At 40.5% G+C, this 21,029-nt stretch overlaps 1 protein-coding gene across 1 annotated transcript in view; it reads left to right on the top strand.

The window, feature by feature from the left end:
- The window catches only part of LOC140351014 (rho-related GTP-binding protein RhoQ), a 30,841-nt gene extending 13,394 nt beyond the window's left edge, over positions 1-17,447 (top strand). The window contains exons 3-5 of the mRNA XM_072436648.1: positions 7,651-7,815; positions 13,897-13,992; positions 17,210-17,447. Coding sequence (XP_072292749.1) covers positions 7,651-7,815; positions 13,897-13,992; positions 17,210-17,371 — 423 coding nt within the window. The 3' untranslated portion in view covers positions 17,372-17,447. The remainder of the gene's footprint in view (positions 1-7,650; positions 7,816-13,896; positions 13,993-17,209) is intronic.
- Positions 17,448-21,029: the final 3,582 nt, after the last annotated feature.

Here is a 21,029-nt window from a genome sequence, read left to right as displayed (position 1 = left end):
TTCTCATCTTGTGCTGTTCTTAGAAATACACACGTCTAGTAAAGTATTTCCGACACTTTTATCATAAAGTCAAGAGGAGGTTTGAACTCTTTCAGATTTACACTTTAGATTTTGTTACTTGAAATAAGAAACATAATTTTGACACTGACCAGAAACTAAAGTGATTTAAAAACAAGATAAACATTATGAATTTAAGACATAAGAAAAAATAAGGAAATATTACATTTAGAGATACAAATTATAAACCTCTTCTGTAGCGTTTTAAACGGCCAAAATGTAGCATATTTGGGACATATAAATCTGAAATATGAACAGCCAGATATTTACTGTAACTTATTCTTATTTGCATTAACTAGATTTGAAAGAAAATTGGTGTAAAATAACTTTTGGCATTTATGAACGAATGAGATGTATCAACAAATCCTTCAGTAAAATCTGTCGAAATCTGTCAAAAGTACAAGATAGGAAAGTGTACCATATTTTCCGGAGTGTAAGTCACACTGGATTATAAGTCGCACCAGCCCAAAAATGCATAATAGAGAAGAAAAAAACATATAAGTCGCACTGGAGTATGAAATGCAGTTGCAAGTGTGAAAATAACAAATAATATCACATATAAGTCGCTCCAGAGTATAAGTATATAAGTATAAATAAAAGTATAAGTCGCACGCCGGCCAAACTTATAGTGTGGAAAATACGGTATTTACGCTTCTTTATGGAGGAAACAGCCTTTAAAGTACAATGTCTGATATAAATGTACGGATTTGCTTAAATGACATAATGAAACATGTTTAGCTGCAGATTGTTGTTTCCAGATGAAAGCTTCAAAGTTGCGAAAGAGCAAACTGAACAAAAAAAAAGAATAAATACGTTTAGCTCGTCTCGCCCGAAGCCAAACGACCTCAGACGTCTCCGTTATCGCCGCGGCGCCGTTCCACAGCAGCGACTCGGCCTCGCGTCTCCTCGAGGTTGAATCTACTCTTCCCACTGTCACGGATCCAAAATGGCCGCCAGCGAGCGCACACAAGCCCGGGCGAAGACGGTTTCCCACCGTTTAGTTTCTGAAAGACGAGTTTTACCGCGACGTTATCTGGGATCAGTTTCAGATTTGTGAAGTCAACAGTCAACGGGGCAATTAAAGGAGTTTGAGAACGCTCCGGGGGATTGAAACCTGCTCTTCAGACCCTAAAAGAGAAGTGGTTTATTTGTGTTTACTTAAAGCTGCAACATGTAACTTTTCTGGTGATTTGTAGGTTTTTTTATTGCTCGTCTCTTTGGCGATGGAACAAATACACTTAAAGAATACAGTCTAAAATATAAAGTCTAATGTACAACAGTAGGTGGCGGTAATGTAAATACTTGAATACCAACAGAAGAAGAAGAAGAATACAGTTAATGCCATACTGTGGAACATTCCAGGCAAAGCGATAACATCTCCATGGAGACGAGCCGCTGGCGGAGACCCCAACAAGAGAAGGAACGAGGAAGTTTGAACAGTTCAAATGTTCAAATGTTCGGACGTTTGCCTTTGTCTAAATCAGGAGTGTCCAAACATTTTTAACTGAGGGCCGCATTTTGAAACTTATACAGAGCAGAGGGCCACAAACAACCCGACAATGAAGTGAACCAATCGAAATGTTGCATTTGACATTGTTTTATTGCCTCCACACCTTTAATAAGACTTGGAACATTAATAGGTTGGTATAACATCAAAATGGTTGATTTTTTCCAATTTTACAGTAAAAATAACTTTTTGTTGTTTGGGCCAAATTAGCAGGAAACCAGGGGGCCAACAAAAATTGGTCTGAGGGCCGCATTTGGCCCCCGGGCCACAGTTTGGACACCCCTGGTCTAAAGCATCAACAACACAAACATAAGATATTTACGTTTATTGATCTCAGGGATTCTTTGGAAAGTGAGGAAGAATCGCTGTGACCAGTTAAAATGAGCTTTAAAATATACAGTTTATTGTAGGTAGTAAATATTCGGGCTCTAACTAAGGATTATGTTGCTAATCAATTAATCTAGCAATTTTTCCTTTGCTTAATCGATTCCTTGTTTGGATCTCAAAAGCCAAGTGAAAATGAAATATTCTCACAAAATTTGACCCATATAAACCTTTCAATGTCCGGATAGTGTGTAATTACAAACTAAAGATATATATTTTAAATTTAAAAAACTTAATTTACATGTTTCTTGTGTGATTATTCGATTACTAAATTATTTCAATAATTGATATGATATATTGATATTGATCTTTTAATCGGCTCTAAACCTTTTGGTCACAGTTCAATCTCTTTTATGATGACAAACGCTCAGCCAAAGTGCCGCTTGTCGTAGCAGCGCTTTGTTGAACTGAAGAGCAGAATAAGAACGTCAGTGTTTGTGGAAAAGAGCAAAGCAGTGAACACTCCAGTCTCCAAGGTCAAACAGACGAGGACCAAACAATTCATACTTCAAATGTGCTGCACAAAATGATAGAAACAGAATCAAAATAAAAATGTAGTTACGTCTGGGGGCGATAAATCAAATCATAGTTTGAGCACGATTCATGCACATCAAGCATTATTACTGGATTTAAATAAAGTGATCAGCTTCAGAGTTAGTGGGAAAAATAGAGCTGGTTTAAGATCACTTTTCTAATTGTTTTCAACCAATAATCACTCCCCAATAATGAACATGCGTAAAATAATCTGATAAGAAAACCGATATTTGTCCTTTAATGGGAAAATCGCAAAAAAACAAGAACTTTCCGAACAAAACAGTGTCAAAACATACTAAACAAACCATGAAAGTCGCTCAAAATGTAAAAAAATGAACCTTTCAAAAGCAGGAAGTGATGTGATAATGAGTCGAGAACAGATGTGTCACGTGTGAGTAACTCTCCCAGTGACATTGTGTGAAATCATGTGTGAGTTTGTGTTAATGTCATGAGTAGCCACACTAAAACAATGACCTTTCTCACACTGATGATGAACCATAACAGAGGAACAACTGCATGGTCGGGACACCGTAGTTCTACTTCAATAATGCTGCCACGTCTTTAACTTTGAGCTCTGTTTTTGTGGAAAGTTGCAGTTTTTTGTGTTGTGTTTGGGGCTCTTGAGTGGCATTTCACGTTATAAAACAGGTCATTGTTATCCTTTCTCAGTTCTCTCGACTCAGTAATGATGAAATACAGTCTATGGCAACGACTGAAGTATAAGCTGTTTTTTTAAAGCCGTTTGTGATGTCACGTGCTGATGAGAATATGCATATTTCTCTTGTGTCTCTTTGGGGATCGCTTTCAGTTGCTTGTTGCGCCCTGAAAATCTGGCAACGGTGAATGGGCGCATTAAAGTGTGTATATGGTTTTCTAATTCTGACTTTATGCTGTATCTATACCTAAAGGGTAGTTTTACACCAATCAAGAAGCTGTATGTGTTGAAAAGTTGAAAAATCTGTAGAAAATCACACCAGGGACAGTCATTCTAGCCAAAGTTTATGCCGAATTTACACAAAAGAAACAAAATTTTTGATAATCCATCAAAATAATTTAACAAATAAAATAAAGACGCTGTCATATATTTGTATTTGTCAAATTAAAAAGATTTTATGAGTGGTCCAACCTCTCATAGGCTCTTTAATGTCCATATAATTAAGTAGATTTATACCGTATTTTACGCACATTTGTCCTTGTTTGGCCGGAGTGCGACTTATATGTGATATTATTAGTGATTTTCACACTGGTAACCACAAGAGGGCGCTCTAGGCTCTCAGCGACGCAGAAGAAGAATCTGCACTTCCTCTTCCTCTGGAGTTTGTGGAGTTGTTTAGAAGTGACACAGAGGAAGAAGAATTGAATGGATTTAGTGATTTGGGGTAAAACTGATGTTTTGATAAACTTGTTAGCATGTTCTTTATGCTATAGTTATCTGAATAACTGTTCATATGTTACGTTAACATACCAGACACTTACCACAGTTCTGTCTGTGCCTCATGTAGCTGAAGGTGTTAGCGTTAGCATACGTACACCTATTCACCATGTTCTCTCATCTGTTATTGTTTTAAACTGCATTTCCCTAAAAACTTATACTCCAGAGCGACTTATACTCTGGAAAATACGGTATATTAAATCTGATATTTTTCACAAACACGCTGCATGGAGTAAAGAGCTACTTCCTGGAATAAAAAGTCAGGCACAACACGTCAAAACAACGAAGAACTCCAGTGGTTCGAGCCGTAAACATCGCCCTAAAACACAGCGTCCTCTTTGGTTGTCACAAAGGATCATCGCACGTCTTTTCCTCGCGCACACACTCGGTCGGGACGGCTCTATTTTGGCTCTCGACACGGCTCGGTCTCGGCCACATGTAAACCTTAAGGACGGCTCGTGTCAAAACACTGTCGCTGAGAATCTGCAGCGTCCTCGTCCAGCTCCAACTCACGAAACCCGATCCACACTCAGTTAGATCAAATATACTTTTACTTTTGCTTGTGCTCTCTGTGTAAACGTTACCTCTTTGTCTCTGTTTGCAAAGAATAAGAAGCATAAGTAATTAATAAATGTCCAGTTACATCATACAATTACATGTGAATTGATGATAAATTGTGCTTTCCCTTTGGTTGAGTTCATTTCTGAATTCAAGCTTCATTATCTTGAAACCAGACGCTAAATGCCATAAAATAGGAAATAGAAAAATTGTGTTTTGTGACTATTGTGTCGTGACTAATATAGAATGAATATCTATATTTTTGTTGATTACCCCGATTATATCATTGCAATTCCAGCAGAAATGTGCCCGTAAATGTCACGGTCGAACTATCGTGCAGAACGTAAAATCGAACACAGTATTTTCTAGATTATAGACAATATGGCCTACGAGATATTATAATTGCATATCTATACAATCCAATACTATAAATTTCCACTAAATTCCCGAAACATGAAAGTATTCAAATTCATGTAAAATTCAAAAGGTCCATTTGGCTGCTGGTTATTGCTCATATTCACGCATTCTTCTAATTTACAATCCAGTCACAAGAAGTTTATCATAAAGCTTTTGTCGTTTTGGGGAAAAAGTTTCATGTGTTTCCCGCTCTCCTCCATGACCTTCGCCTTCGTGTCCCGTCTCGCTTCATCGTCCCCTTGTACGCCACCTTGTTCCCGCGCTCGTCGTCACTCCGATCCAATTTGTTTTGTCAGGAACGAGCTGAGGGCGTCACGAATCCGTCCCGCGGCGCTCCACGGGCCCCTCTCTCCGTCTTCTCTGCTCCCCGGACAGTTCACTCTTATTTTAATTCCTTTTGAGGGCACGTTTACAAGCTCATTTCCTCGCGCGGGACAGGGACGGCTGATTGATCAGCCTGGTTTTTAGATCCGCAGTCGTTCCTCATTACGGGAGACGCATCGATCCGCCCCGGGATGTGTCGGGATGTTCACTGGCCGCGCTCCAAGCTAAATGCGCCGTGGATATTCAGAGACTCTTGTCAAAGGCTTTCACCTTCAGCCGGGCGTTTGAGATGGATCACGATGGACGGCGATGTTCAAACAGTTTAGGGCTCGAGGTGGATAAAGACGGACTCTGTGCATCGATTGACGGACTAAAAGTGGCGACACGCGCAGGCCAAAGCGCTCAAAACTAAGCGTAATCACCCGTATGTGTCCCGACCTGCACCGACACGACCACGAGCTCACAGGAGGTCACCCAATGCCAAATATTCATACTGAAAAATACTAGTAAACGTGTATTCATCAGTAAAAACGCACATGAACTCAGTCCATGCTTGCTTCTTTCTGTTTGTGGACAAAAGGTTTCTTTATGTCATAAGCAGTTTATCAAATGGCAATAGCACCCTTGATCTTTCCATACATACATTTAATGCTTTCATTCAACCCTGCTCACAAACATATGTATAGATAAAATGTACAGATAAAACCTACAATCATCTCATATACATCTACTTTAATGCACTTAATACACACATCAATAATGCATAAGTGGATGCATGAACTAACTTGCCTGTATCCTGTGTGAACACGCCCGTATGTCCGGGACTAAATGCACACATTCTATACATACATGCATAAACACATACACATACATGCACATACATGTACAGACACATCCACATACTCTCATGTGTACCTCCTGTACGGTGTGGCCTGCTGGAGCAGCAGCATCACAGAGAGGGAGAGGAAGAGACTGGACAAAGTCATCAAGAAGTCCAGCTCCGTCCTGGGCTGTGCTCTGGACTCGGTGCAGGAGGTGGGGGACAGGAGGGTCCTGGCTAGATTCACATCTATGCTGGACCATGAGTGTCACCCCCTGCAGGACACTCTCTCCGCTCTGGAGAGCAGCTTCAGTGAGAGACTGATCCACCCTCGATGTGTGAAGGAAAGGTTCCGTAGGTCTTTCCTTCTGCTGCTGTCAGACTTTATAACAAACACTGTTAGTACTGAACACTCGCAATACTGACCTAACCTAATACTGATGTGCAATTCTGTCATATGTGCAATTGCTGTTGGAATTCATGTGCAATTCATGTGCTGTCGTGACACATATTCATGTGCAATTACTGTCGTGATCACATGCAATGGTATTTATTTATTCATTTTTATCTTTATTATTTTTCCCCTCCATCCCTTGTTGGGAAATGGGAGGTTTTGTCTATGGGAGTTTTTATTTATAGGAGATCTTCTACTGAGAGTGTTTTTCAGACTTCCTATAAGTGATCTGTTCTTCTGTATCTACCTCTGTATCTACCTGCGTTGCACCAATGAAATTTCCCCATGTGGGACAATAAAGGAATATCTTATCTTATATGCACATACATGTCATAAAAATAGTCTTTCTATATACACAAATATGATTTGGAAGTACAGACAGGCATTTAATCTAAATCTAATTGAGATCGAGATTCAGTCATTTCTATTTATGAATGAAATTCTTGGAACTTTTGAATCACGAGGTCAACAGCAAATCTTGTGTCTGTGAAAGCGTGCGGTTTGGAGCAGAATTAAGAGAAAGTTTGATTTTGATGAGGAAAAAAAAATCACACAAATTAAAATTGTGAGGGATAAATACATGGATTCTTATTCTTATTTTTTTTGGGTCATATTGCTCAGCTTTATTCTGCCGTAACATTACTTTTAATTTCTGTTCTCTATGTCTCAAATTAGTGGTACAACTATGTAATTCAGAGTTGATTTTATCCACTTTTTGGTCTTCCTTTGGATCGTTTCTCGGTTTAAACTGTTGTAGCCATGACATGGTGCAAATTTAGACCCGGTTTAGCCTCAGTTTAGACCGGAAAATAGTCCCGGTATAGACTTGGCTGCACGCGGAAAGCCAAATGTTGATCTGCTCTGAAAAGTTTGAAAAAGAACCGCTAATATACTGTATTTTCTGGACTATAAGTCGCACCGGAGTATAAGTCGAACCCCGACCAAAACTATGAAAAAAGGTGCGGCTTATAGTCCAGAAATTACGGTAACGGCTTTTAGAACAAAAACACCGTCCAGATAAACGACCTTTGAAACCTTTCCCACCGCTACCTCTGACCGCACTCAGGCCGCGGTGATCACATGACTGATTGTGTCGCTGTTGGACAGTTGTCTTTGTTTTCTGTCACCGTGCCGACTCTCACTGTCGCCGTCGGTTTTCGCAGGAGGACTACGACCGCCTCCGCCCGCTCTCGTATCCCATGACCGACGTCTTCCTCATCTGCTTCTCAGTGGTGAATCCGGCCAGTTTCCAGAACGTCCGAGAGGAGTGGGTCCCGGAGCTGCAGGAGTACGCCCCCAGCGTCCCCTACCTGCTCATCGGGACACAGGTCAGTCCAAGCAAGACGACTGTTACTTAAAGTGCCCCCTACAGGTCGGACGACGCATTGAACTAAAATGCAATTAACCATTATATATTTAAAATGTTGCTAAAAGATATTAAAATGTTATCCCGGAATTGCTATTTTTTTTAGGTTTATAATGTCACTTCCTGTTTGGAATTGATGACATGACATGAGGAAATTACCCAGAAAACACTGCAAAAACTCATCTAATGTTTTTTTTTTTTTTTTTGACAAACAAAATCAATCAGAGCGACTTTATTTTAAAAAGTTGTTTCTTTGTGTAATTTATGCACAAACTTTGACTGGAATGAGTGTCCCTGGTGTGATGTCACTTCCTGTCATTTTCTACTGATTTTTCGACTTTTCTCCACAAACACCTGCTCGATCGGTGTAAAACTATAATGTATATGTACAACAGGTATAAATACACCAAATAAATCGTATCAAGGAATCAAATCGTGGTTGCTATGAGTCAATACTTATTTTTATCCAAACAAACCCGGAGATTCTTCACTCCTAAATGAGTCCTTGATGGTTTTGTCCTGTTTAAAATGCTGACCATTAGCGTTTATTGACAGGACAGAGTAGAAATAGTGCAGGACTGAGTGGAAATGTGTGAGGGAGACAGAGTAGAACCATTTGAGTGTTGGAGCTCAGGCTGAAACAAGTTAATCAATGCATTGCAACTAATCAATTATTAAAATGGTCAACTACTGATGTAATTAAATGCGGTAATTGTTAACTGGACTATACACAAACTTCAGCAGATGTCATGTGCAAAGAGATGCGATTCTATGACTCAGACAATGCAATAAATACGTAAAAAAGACACAGAATGTTTGTAAAATGTTATGTTTTGATGAAAAACCTTTGTCTGTCAGTGTACTCGATCAGGTGTCCTCAGGCAGCATGACTTTAGCATTATCTGTGTCAAATGCAGTTTAAAACATGGCTTTTTGCAGTCGAAACCACTAAAAACAAACTCTGATCTAATCGATTATCACAATAAGTGTTAGTCACGGCCTGTAAATGAACTTCCCTTCCTTCCTTTTCGTAAATGCTCATCCAAATATAAAAATACTACGCTCGAACACTCTGCTACGGGTTTGATTTACGTCCCCCCAACGAGCCGTTACTTTAAAAGGCAAAGTGTGGACGTCTGCTGCTTTATGTGCCTGCGATAACATCAACCACGCGGCTTAAACCTGCCGAGACCTTGAAGCGTGTCCTCGTGCGGTAAATGTGACGGCGTTTCGCGAGGAGCAGAGACCACCGCTCGACCCCGCCCCCGGGTCCAGCCCTGTCAGACTGTCCTTGGACCAGGCCCTGACCAGACCCTGACCCGAGCCTGTCGTGAAGCAGAAGCAGGACAAACATGTCTGTGGTAGAAGAGAGCGGCTGTGCATGTTAATGTCAGTGGATTTCAGAGTTGACTGTGCTCTAAAGTGATGAACTAAATCTGCAGGAATATGGATTTTATGGAGTACAAGAAAAAAATCTAATCATCAAAACCAGTCAACTACAACTACAGAAAATAATCATAGTCATATTTCCGTTAAAAGTAAAGTGTACGCGAGTAAAAGGTATTCAAGTAAAAGGTATTCAAGTAAAAGGTACTTAAATAAAAGGTACTCAAGTAGAAGGTATTCAAGTAAAATGTACTCAAGTAAAGTGTACGCAAGTAAAAGGTACTCAAGTAAAGTGTACGCAAGTAAAAGGTACTCAAGTAAAAGGTACTCAAGTAAAAAGTACTCAAGTAAAGTGTACGCAAGTAAAAGGTACTCAAGTAAAAGGTACTCAAGTAAAAGGTACTCAAGTAAAGTGTAAGCAAGTAAAAGGTACTCAAGTGAAAGGTACTCAAGTAAAAAGTACTCAAGTAAAGTGTACGCAAGTAAAAGGTACTCAAGTAAAAGGTACTCAAGTAAAGTGTACGCAAGTAAAAGGTACTCAATAAAAGGTACGCAAGTAAAAGGTACTCAAGTAAAAGGTACTCAAGTAAAAGGTACTCAAGTTAAGTGTAAGCAAGTAAAAGGTACTCAAGTGAAAGGTACTCAAGTAAAAGGTACTCAAGTAAAGTGTATGCAAGTAAAAGGTACTCAAGTAAAAGGTACTCAAGTAAAGTGTATGCAAGTAAAAGGTACTCAAGTAAAGTTTACGCAAGTAAAAGGTACTCAAGTAAAAGGTACGCAAGTAAAAGGTACTCAAGTAAAAGGTACTCAAGTAAAAGGTACTCAAGTAAAGTGTATGCAAGTAAAAGGTACTCAAGTAAAAGGTACTCAAGTAAAGTGTACGCAAGTAAAAGGTACTCAAGTGAAAGGTACTCAAGTAAAAGGTATTCAAGTAAAAGGTACTCAAGTAAAGTTTACGCAAGTAAAAGGTACTCAAGTAAAAGGTACGCAAGTAAAAGGTACTCAAGTAAAAGGTACTCAAGTAAAAGGTACTCAAGTAAAGTGTATGCAAGTAAAAGGTACTCAAGTGAAAGGTACTCAAGTAAAAGGTATTCAAGTAAAAGGTACTCAAGTAAAGTGTATGCAAGTAAAAGGTACTCAAGTAAAAGGTACTCAAGTAAAGTGTACGCAAGTAAAAGGTACTCAATAAAAGGTACGCAAGTAAAAGGTACTCAAGTAAAAGGTACTCAAGTAAAAGGTACTCAAGTAAAGTGTAAGCAAGTAAAAGGTACTCAAGTGAAAGGTACTCAAGTAAAAGGTACTCAAGTAAAGTGTATGCAAGTAAAAGGTACCAAGTAAAAGGTACTCAAGTAAAGTGTATGCAAGTAAAAGGTACTCAAGTAAAGTTTACGCAAGTAAAAGGTACTCAAGTAAAAGGTACGCAAGTAAAAGGTACTCAAGTAAAAGGTACTCAAGTAAAGTGTATGCAAGTAAAAGGTACTCAAGTAAAAGGTACTCAAGTAAAGTGTACGCAAGTAAAAGGTACTCAAGTGAAAGGTACTCAAGTAAAAGGTATTCAAGTAAAAGGTACTCAAGTAAAGTTTACGCAAGTAAAAGGTACTCAAGTAAAAGGTACGCAAGTAAAAGGTACTCAAGTAAAAGGTACTCAAGTAAAAGGTACTCAAGTAAAGTGTATGCAAGTAAAAGGTACTCAAGTGAAAGGTACTCAAGTAAAAGGTATTCAAGTAAAAGGTACTCAAGTAAAGTGTATGCAAGTAAAAGGTACTCAAGTAAAAGGTACTCAAGTAAAAGGTACTCAAGTAAAAGGTACTCAAGTAAAAGGTACTCAAGTAAAAGGTACTCAAATAAAAGGTACGCAAGTAAAAGGTACTTAAAGGTACTCGATGCAGCCTAGAAGCAGAAGTATTTTAAATCCCTCTGAATCTGGGCTTGATGCGTCAGTCACGTTGCCTCCAGCCTCAGAGCCGGCGCCTCCAGCACATGTGCCGCTCCCAAAACATGAAAATCCAAAGTCTAGTTTTTCGGTCTGTTTCCTGGCAACTGAAGCGCCGCGGCTCCGGCTCACGCACAGATCCACGTACAACCACCATGTATCCACTCTCCTCAAATAACACGTCGCTCTGACCGCCGGGTGTGAACGAGCTGGAGATGTCCTCATGGTTATTACTGTTCACATGTGAGTGGAAGACGCATTTACCGTATTTTCCGGACTATAAGTCGCACTGGAGAATAAGTCGCACCAGCCAAAAAATGCATAATAGAGAAGAAAAAAACATATATAAATCGCACTGGAGTATGAAATGCGGTTGCAAGTGTGAAAATAACAAATAATATCACATATAAGTCGCTCCGGAGTATAAGTATATAAGTATAAATATAAGTATAAGTATAAGCATATAAGTATAAATATAAGTATAAGTCGCACCCCGGCCAAAACTATGAAAAAAGGTGCAACTTATAGTCCGGAAAATAGTACACTAAAGAAATAAACAAAAGCAATTATTTTCTTTTCTTTAATTTTTATTCGTTTTTAATGAGACAAAATAGAATAAAATTATGATCAATTGATATGTCAAATTGCCCAAAAAATTAAGCTGAATGTACACATTTGGAATGTGTACTAGTTATTTTCTTGTCTTGTCAGTGAATTTGGGTCAAATGCATGGTTATTGTTTACTATATATATAATTACAACTTGAAATACGGTTGTTAGTATTTCATTCTTTGCAAATGTATTCAATCTAAAACAGCAGTTGTTTACACCCGGTTGGACCTCGAATCTCCCTCCTCTGGCTGCATTATCATCTCAAACGTGTAAACTGTCTGTGTGCAGTGTGTCCAGTGGTAAAAGCCGTGGCTGGTGAGAACTGTTTTGCAGGAAGTGTGTCGGGCCAACAAGTCTGACGCGCCGCAAACACTGGGACACATCGCTACAGTTAATCCGCTTACGTGAGCCGGCAGCTGCGCCTCCGCAATAAAACATTAAACATAGAGCTCCATGTGAAACCGAGGAGCGTCGCCACCTGTTCCCCCCCTAACAAGCCCCAAATCTGCAGCTAACAAGATGCTAACGGTTCCTCAAACGCCGGTGGGAAAGAAGGATCTGTTAATGAGAGACGCTCTGGAATGAGGATTTAACCTGGTCAAAGTTGCTCGTGAGGCTGAATTATTTGGGAAAACGGGCTTCATGGCGGTTAATTCACTTTTTGTTGCGTTACTGCTTTGCCGGGAACGTTCCACCGCATGAAAATAAACCGTCGACCTTGTATTTATTCAGTTATAGCTGTTTTTATTGCCAGAATGTGAAGGCGGACAATATTGGCGTTGATACTGGAACATGTCATGTATCGGGTATCGATTCACTATCTTTCGATTAGGGGTGTGCCAAAATATCAAACTATTGATATGTCGTGATACTTAATTTGGTAATACAGTATTGATATCGTGGGATCATGTATCGATATATTGCCATGAGTCATTTTTGGTATAATATCCCAAATTATTTTGTGATTACACCATAATTTTGTTGCTTTTTTAAAGAAAGGAAACTTGTTTAAGCAAAAACATGTGACGTTTTGACAGTTTTGATGATTAAAATGGGTGTATTTTATTTTGAGATTGAGCAGGTCGAGGTTTAACGAAGACAAATATTGTTTAAATGTGTTGGGTTCTTAAAGACATTGTGATGTATCGTCGAATATCATGAGCACTATATGGATTATGGGATGTATCGCAAAATTGTGATATTATCGTATTTCGAGCCGTGTATCATATCGAATTGTGAGGGATCTAGTGATTCCCAGCCCTACTTCCGATACTGATCCGATACTCCAATTAGCCATATTCAGAACACAAACGTATTTTAACCAACTTTTACACATAAATATGAACAAAATGCAAACAGTTTTAAGCTCAGAACCGACAGAATTCCACCCATTTTAATGTTGTAAAGTTACAGTTAATGATTAGCATGTTATTATGGTATTAACCAGTCTTACTCTTTTAGAAAGTTTTGACAACACGTTGAAGTAGTTTTGAGGAATATAATCTGGTATCGGTTGATGATATCGGTATCGGAAGTGTAAAAGTGGTACAAACGTCACACAGGGCACTTCCAGTATGATGTATAAGTATTATTTGTAGTAAATTCATCAGTATTCGAGATAGATATCATGAAAACAAGAAAATATAAAAAGTAACATGAAGCTACTGTAGAAAACTGTTGGGTGCTCTGAGTTTGAAACAGTTCAAAACATTCGTTTTTAATCCCGGGCTGTTATAAATGCAGTTTGTGCCGAATCGGAAGGGACGAGCTCAAAGGAACAAAGGTCAACAACAATCAGCGCCGGGTCTTGGCTATGGACGAGTACTCAAAAGTATAATACTGCCTCTGTATCCAAACGTAGGATAATTACCACACTTAATTATCGATATATCGTTCAGCATGTGATCGCTGGGACTATTTTTATGTGCATTTTCTTGAAACGTATGTTATTTATTTGAGCTGTAAAGTGTCGCACACGTAACTGCGGTGTGTAACATCTCGTTATGGATACTCACCACATTTTAATGCAGCTTTATTGTTCCACTGTCAATAGCACAAAGTAGTTTGGACTTAATCGTGATCATTTAAGTGTTTTTTCTCGTCCAATTCCAGATCGACCTCCGCGACGACCCCAAGACGATCGCCAAACTGAACGATCTGAAGGAGAAGCCGCTGACCACGGAGCAGGGGCAGAAGCTGGCCAAGGAGGTGTGTGTGTGTGTGTCTGTGTGTGTCTGTGTGTGTGTGTGTGCGTGTGCGTGTGTGTGTGTGCGCGCGTGTGCGTGTGTGTCCTAAACGTGCTCACTCTCAGTTGGAGCTGTCGGGCCTGTTGGAGCTGAGCGTGGAGCAGAGCTCTGTGGGGAGTAAAGACATCTGTGCATTACACCAGCCCAAATGAATGCAGTCATTCTGTGCAAAGTGGTCTCAAAGTGGAGGAGGAACACCAGCAGTAGCTGCACAGTTAATACTGCGGTAAAGCAGTTGGATAGACACTTGCACGCGTCAAAACTGGGTTGAAACGGGACTGGACGGGGACTAAACTGGACAAACTCTGGATTTCAAGTGACGTCAAAAGAGGCGCTGTCATTTTTCATTCTTTCATTTTGATAAAATGACTAAATACAAACAAAAAACATGAATAACAAAAACAAAGGTGTCGCTAAATCTTCTAGATCCTTGATTTTTAACCCGTGTCTAATGTCCAATTTGAATTACCGTATTTTCTGCACTATAAGGCTCACTTAAAAGTATTGAATTTTCTCCAAAAACTACAGTGCGCCTTATAATCCAGTGCGCCTTAAATATGGATTGATTCTGGTTGTTCTTACTGAGCTCGCAGCGATTTTGTGTGGTACACGTTTTGTTTTGCTCAATGCGCCTTGTAGTGTATTTTCTGGACTATACTCCGGTGCGACTATAAGTCGCACCACCAAATGCATAATAGAGACAAAAAAAAACATATATAAGTCGCACTGGAGTATAAAATGCGGTTGCAAGTGTCAAAATAACAAATAATATCACATATAAGTTGCTCCGGAGTATAAGTATATAAGTATAAATATAAGTATAAGTTGCACCCCGGCCAAAACTATGAAAAGAGGTACGACTTATAGTCCGGAAAATACAGTATATGAAAACTGATCGAAAATAAACCATTCATTGACAGTGCGCCTTGTAGTGCGGAAAATACGGTAACAGATTTACATATGGATTTAACTAAATAATCAATCATTTTGGAGTGTCCTGAACTTACTTCTGCACCAAAAAACTCCACCCAGAGAGATCACGTGCACCCTATCAAAATCACACCCTGTCAAAAATACATTTCAGATGAATAAATCCGCCAGCTTGACTCGATGTTTGTGATGAGCAGATGATTTCAAGTGGTTGTTTTCCTTTTGTTTTGTGCAATAAACACGTCTTTAATTGAATAATGGGTGTCGTTTAAGGCCACGGGACGATGACATCTCAGAAAAGCGACATAGTGCACCTTTAAGTTTGCAGTTTGAGACTTCACAGAGCCCAGGACTTGCACTGTAAATGTGAAAACTATACAAACATTAGAGTGTTTAGAGAGACTTTTATTGCACGTTCCGACCCTGAACGTTCAATCTGAGGCTGAAAATGTCTCAAGGCTAAAATCTAAAACCAGAAGGCCTTGACTACAGTCTCGTGTTGCTGATGATGATTGTGCAAAATTGTTTGTCAGCCTTTTTTTTAAATTTAACAGCCTATTTTTGATGGTAAACGCTTCAAAATCATTGTTCAGCGTGAAAGTATTTCCTCTATTGCACGTATTTTAGTAATGTAAAATATTCAACGTCACGATTTAGTCACGCTCAGTAAAACACTTTAGGCTGCAATGTATAAGAGAGTTAAAACATGTATAAGTTCTGCATTTAAAATTCCTTTTTTTGCTCCTGGATGTGTTGAAATTGACACTGTGCATTCACTCTTGATAATAATTACTATATTTATCATTAATATATAAATAGATAACTTTGCTAACACTTTTAAGTCAGGTTACACTCTTTAGCTGCTAATTTCTACATTTGATTTCAATTTGTATTTTTTCAGCCCTTATTTATATCTTACTCTGCTGCTAATTCAATTTTCCGATAAATAAACTCCTTATTACTGACGTTAAGACGAGAAAGAAAATATGTTTTTCCATGAATAAACAATAAAAACTACATTTATAGAGATTTTAGCTCTTAATAACCAACTATTATTGCCGAAATCCTATTAGAATCATATTTCACGTACCAATAGACCCCACATCTTACTAATAAGCAGTGGTAAGGGCTTTATTAGTGTTAAATGTCTAATTAACAGCAGAATATGGGGCTATAATTATGAATGTGCATCAAACTAACCACTTACAATATGCAAATTAGCAGCGAGTTATATGTTAGTGTGAGTGTTTGTACAAAATCCGCCGGCCCGTAAACGCGGTGTCACCCTGGTTGTGTTTCTGGGCCATAACGAGGCGGAACAAAACGTGATCAAAACGTGATCAAAACGGGATCAAAACGGGATCAACGACAATCACTGGCTCTGGGTGATTGCGTCGAAATTTTTGGCTTCTTGCAAAATGAACGCCGTCAAATACCGCATCGTTTCACCCTCGACAAGAACAAACAGGCCGACGCCCCTTCACCGTGGATCAGACGGCGTGTTTATAATGGTGGCGGTTTAAATGAGGTTTAGCGCAGCGCTGACGAGGCCCTTGTGTTCACTATTGCCTCACACATTATTTGTTTAAGTGTCTGGAGATCGCAGCGAGTTTCACAGACAAAGGAACTTGCTTTGGTGATTCGGTGCGACATACAACAACGAACAGTGATAAAAAAAGATACCGTATTTCCCGCACTATAAGGCGCACTGGATTATAAGGCGCATTAAGCGAAACAAAACGTATAGCACACAAAATCTCTGTCGTTTTTTAGGAAAAGTGCGCCTTATAATGCGGAAAATACGGTATATAGAATCAAAATGGGCATGCATTAAAGAAAAACTATTTAATTGACTGTAAAATTAGGCTTACTATGTACAGAAAACAGTGGATGCATTTTAAGATGAACTAGTATTGAAACTAGAAACGCATTTGAACTGAAGTACTGTAAATAGTGAATGGGAATTCCCAGTGTCACTTCTAAACAACTCCACAAACTCCAGAGGAAGAGGAAGTGCAAGCGCTTCTGCGTCGCTCAGAGCCTAGAGCGCCCTTTTGTGAAATGGGTTTGCCAGTGTGAAAATAACAAATATCATATATAAGTCGCACCCTGGGCAAAACTATAAAAAAGGGTGCGACTTATAGACCGGAAAATACGGTAGTTTAATTTGGCCAGTTTTGACAGTATATTTAAGGTTTAAGCAGCAGTTGCAGTAGCTCTGTCCTGACAGTCTCTCGTGTGGTTTCCAGATCGGGGCGTGTTGCTACGTGGAGTGCTCGGCTCTGACACAGAAAGGCCTGAAGACGGTTTTCGACGAGGCCATTCTTGCCATCTTAACCCCCAAGAGGAAGAAGGGGGCGCTAAAGAGACGCCTGGGCCCGCGATGCATCAACTGCTGCCTCATCACGTGATACGAGACCACCAGAGCGCCCCCAAAACCTGGACTAAAGCCCGTCTGAATCTGGACTATACCCGGTCTGAACCTGGACTAAAGCCGGTCTGAACCTGGACTAAACCCGGTCTGAACCTGGACTAAACCCGGCCTGAACCTGGACTAAACCCGGCCTGCACCTGGACAAAACCCGGCCTGAACCTGAACTAAACTCGGCCTGAACCTGGACTAAACCCGGTCTGAACCTGGACTAAACCCGGCCTGAACATGGACTAAACCCGGCCTGCACCCGGCCTGCACCTGGACAAAACCCGGCCTGAACCTGGACTAAACCCGGCCTGAACCTGGACTAAACCCGGCCTGAACCTGAACTAAACTCGGCCTGAACCTGGACTAAACCCGGTCTGAACCTGGACTAAAGCCGGTCTGAACCTGGACTAAACCCGGTCTGAACCTGGACTAAACCCGGCCTGAACCTGGACTAAACCCGGCCTGCACCTGGACAAAACCCGGCCTGAACCTGGACTAAACCCGGCCTGAACCTGAACTAAACTCGGCCTGAACCTGGACTAAACCCGGCCTGAACCTGAACTAAACTCGGCCTGAACCTGGACTAAACCCGGTCTGAACCTGGACTAAACCCGGCCTGAACATGGACCAAACCCGGCCTGCACCTGGACAAAACCCGGCCTGAACCTGGACTAAACCCGGCCTGAACCTGGACTAAACCCGGCCTGAACCTGAACTAAACTCGGCCTGAACCTGGACTAAACCCGGTCTGAACCTGGACTAAACCCGGCCTGAACATGGACTAAACCCGGCCTGCACCTGGACAAAACCCGGCCTGAACCTGGACTAAACCCGGCCTGAACCTGGACTAAACCCGGCCTGAACCTGAACTAAACTCGGCCTGAACCTGGACTAAACCCGGTCTGAACCTGGACTAAACCCGGCCTGCACCTGGACTAAACCCGGCCTGAACCTGGACTAAACCCGGCCTGAACCTTGATTAAACCAGGCCTGAACCTGGACTAAACCCGGCCTGACCATGGACTAAACCCGGTCTGAACCTGGACTAAACCCGGCCTGCACCTGGACTAAACCCGGCCTGAACCTGGACTAAACCCGGCCTGAACCTTGATTAAACCAGGCCTGAACCTGGACTAAACCCGGCCTGAACCTGAACTAAACTCGGCCTGAACCTGGACTAAACCCGGTCTGAACCTGGACTAAACCCGGTCTGAACCTGGACTAAACCCGGTCTGAACCTGGACTAAACCCGGCCTGAACCTGGACTAAACCCGGCCTGCACCTGGACTAAACCCGGCCTGAACCTGGACTAAACCCGGCCTGAACCTTGATTAAACCAGGCCTGAACCTGGACTAAACCCGGCCTGAATCATACGCGGACTCAAAGATGCAGTTTACACCAAAGGAGCACAAAACCCAAGTCTCTTCATATCAAAGACTTCGATGCCTCTTTTATAACCATTTAACCCTTTTGTTCCCGGTTAACGCTGCCATATTGATAGATATATGTCATTTAAAGGGTTCCAGGTGCACAAAATGAAAGAGGAATCGCATATTCAATAACTGGGATTTGTGTTGACGTTTTAACGGCAGAAAAGATTTAGTCGAATGTAGAACTTAAAAGGGGAAATTCTGAATCAAATCTGCCTTATTTTACTTTGAAAAACACCTGTAAAACTTCAGTGTCGTCGCGATATATTTATTTTGATTATTGCGTCAGCCAAAACTGCAATATTGACTATTTTTCTTCTCTCTTTGTGTGATATATTGTGCAACCGTTGTTCAAAGTGTGGGGGTTTTGAAGTCTTTTCTAAGTCATTCTGGAGAGTTTAACAACATTTAGCAGTTATATGTGTATTTTGTACCAACGCTTTACTTGTGCTGAGGTTTCATTTCCTTGTGTGAAACTGAAATCTAAACTCATGCTAAATCCTCCCGCACAAATGATCCGCCGTACGTATAAATCCAACCGTCGCATTGTATTAATTATGCAAATCATCTGCTTTACTGTGAGGCAACGTTTAAAATCCAGATGCAGTTTGTTACTAAGCAGGCCATTATTTAAAGTCCATGGCATTTCATTTGCAAGAGTTAATTACGCTTATCCTCCTGTGGTAAGCGTCCGTGGCCGTGTTATACAGTAAATAGATGTTTACTCACTCTATTCAATTTGGTCTTGTAGTTTTGATAATGCATTTCAGTTTAAAAAGTACTTTATTCTCGTACATTTGACCGTGGATTCTGTGGCTATTCAAAGGTATCTGCACTTTCTTCCCCTTCTTTTTACCGGACTGAGAAGTAAAAAGTACTTTTCGTGTTGTTTAAGGGGTTCGTTTTAGCACATTCATGGTTCAAATTCAAATATACAGATGAAAATGAGTAGGGAAAAGTGCCAAATCAATTCAGTTCACTTTATTAGCTCTCAAAATCCGTGTGAAATGCTTTTAAATATTGTTTTTTACTCCAAATTTAGCCTATATTTAGATTGAGGACTTACTTTTTCTTTTTTTTTGGCTTCTGTATCTGTCATTTTACCTCAAAAAAAAATTCCACCTTCTTCTACCTTCTGCCTATTCACAATCACTGTAGTAGGACTAGTTTTCATCCTCCAAAGTCTGAACTCTGCTCCAAATAACGAGCATTCAGAGGATAAAACGGCGCAATTAGAAAAGACCGAATTAAACAAATGCTTCAAAAACCCAGACGCTTCTGAAAACGCGCGGAAAACGAGACGGACCCAACACTCGGCTTCACTCGGCTTCACTCGGCTTCAGAAAAAGACCAGATTCACGGCCATTAAATTGTCCATTTTTTCCCCACAGCTTTTTCTTGGTTAAAATTGCCCGGTAACGTGAACCACCGGTAACCATAGCAACTACAATCAAGTCGGGGTGATCCCTCATTGGTCCGGGAGAAGAAAAAATCCAGTCGTTGTATCATCTGCACTTTTTTAAACCATAGAAACTACAGACAACAAATGATTCATATTATTGCCATTACAGCAAGTCAAAGGGACGCTGTGTACTGTACGCCTGGCGATCTCCATGGCGACGAGCACGTGAATGTGGGTACACTAGTGGGACGGTTGAATTGATTGTTTTTCTAGCTTTAACCAAATGAAAAATCTGTTTGTGTTTTTAGTATTTTCAAAAAGTGTCCCGCTTTTTCAATCCGTGGGTTTCAGAGCGAGGGGGGGAAACATGTGCGTTGTTGCCATAGAAACGGACCCTTTAAAACACAATATTCTATCGTTTTAATGGTCAAAAGTTCTCCAAACGTCGCCTACGAACAGGAATCTGACACCTGTGGATACGATGGACGGTCCCAATGAAAAAGCAACTGTTCGAGAAGGAAAAACGACTCCTGTGCACAATATTTTCCATATTTTAAGTCGACATTTGGAAGTTTTCAAAAGTGTTTTACATTCAGGACTTTGGCATTGAAATCACAAAAAAAGAATGTAATCGTTCAAAAATAGCGACACACTTTTACCAATACATCCACTTCGTTCTTTTGTACGTTGTGTCCAAACTCGGGCTGTCGTCGAGGAAACTGTTGCTGGAGTAAAAGGAACGCTGGGAAAAGCTCCAAAAAACCGTTACGTTTCTCTGTGATTTGAAAAAGCATCTGCGCCGAGAGCACGAGGC

Source organism: Eucyclogobius newberryi, unplaced genomic scaffold (assembly GCF_026437365.1).
Source record: "Eucyclogobius newberryi isolate DKJ021-1_F unplaced genomic scaffold, fEucNew1.0.hap1 SCAF_8, whole genome shotgun sequence".
In the NCBI taxonomy this organism is placed as follows: Eukaryota; Metazoa; Chordata; class Actinopteri; order Gobiiformes; family Gobiidae; genus Eucyclogobius; species Eucyclogobius newberryi.
The sequence above is the reverse complement of the archived record's forward strand: the minus strand, read 5'-3'. Positions and strand labels throughout refer to the sequence as shown.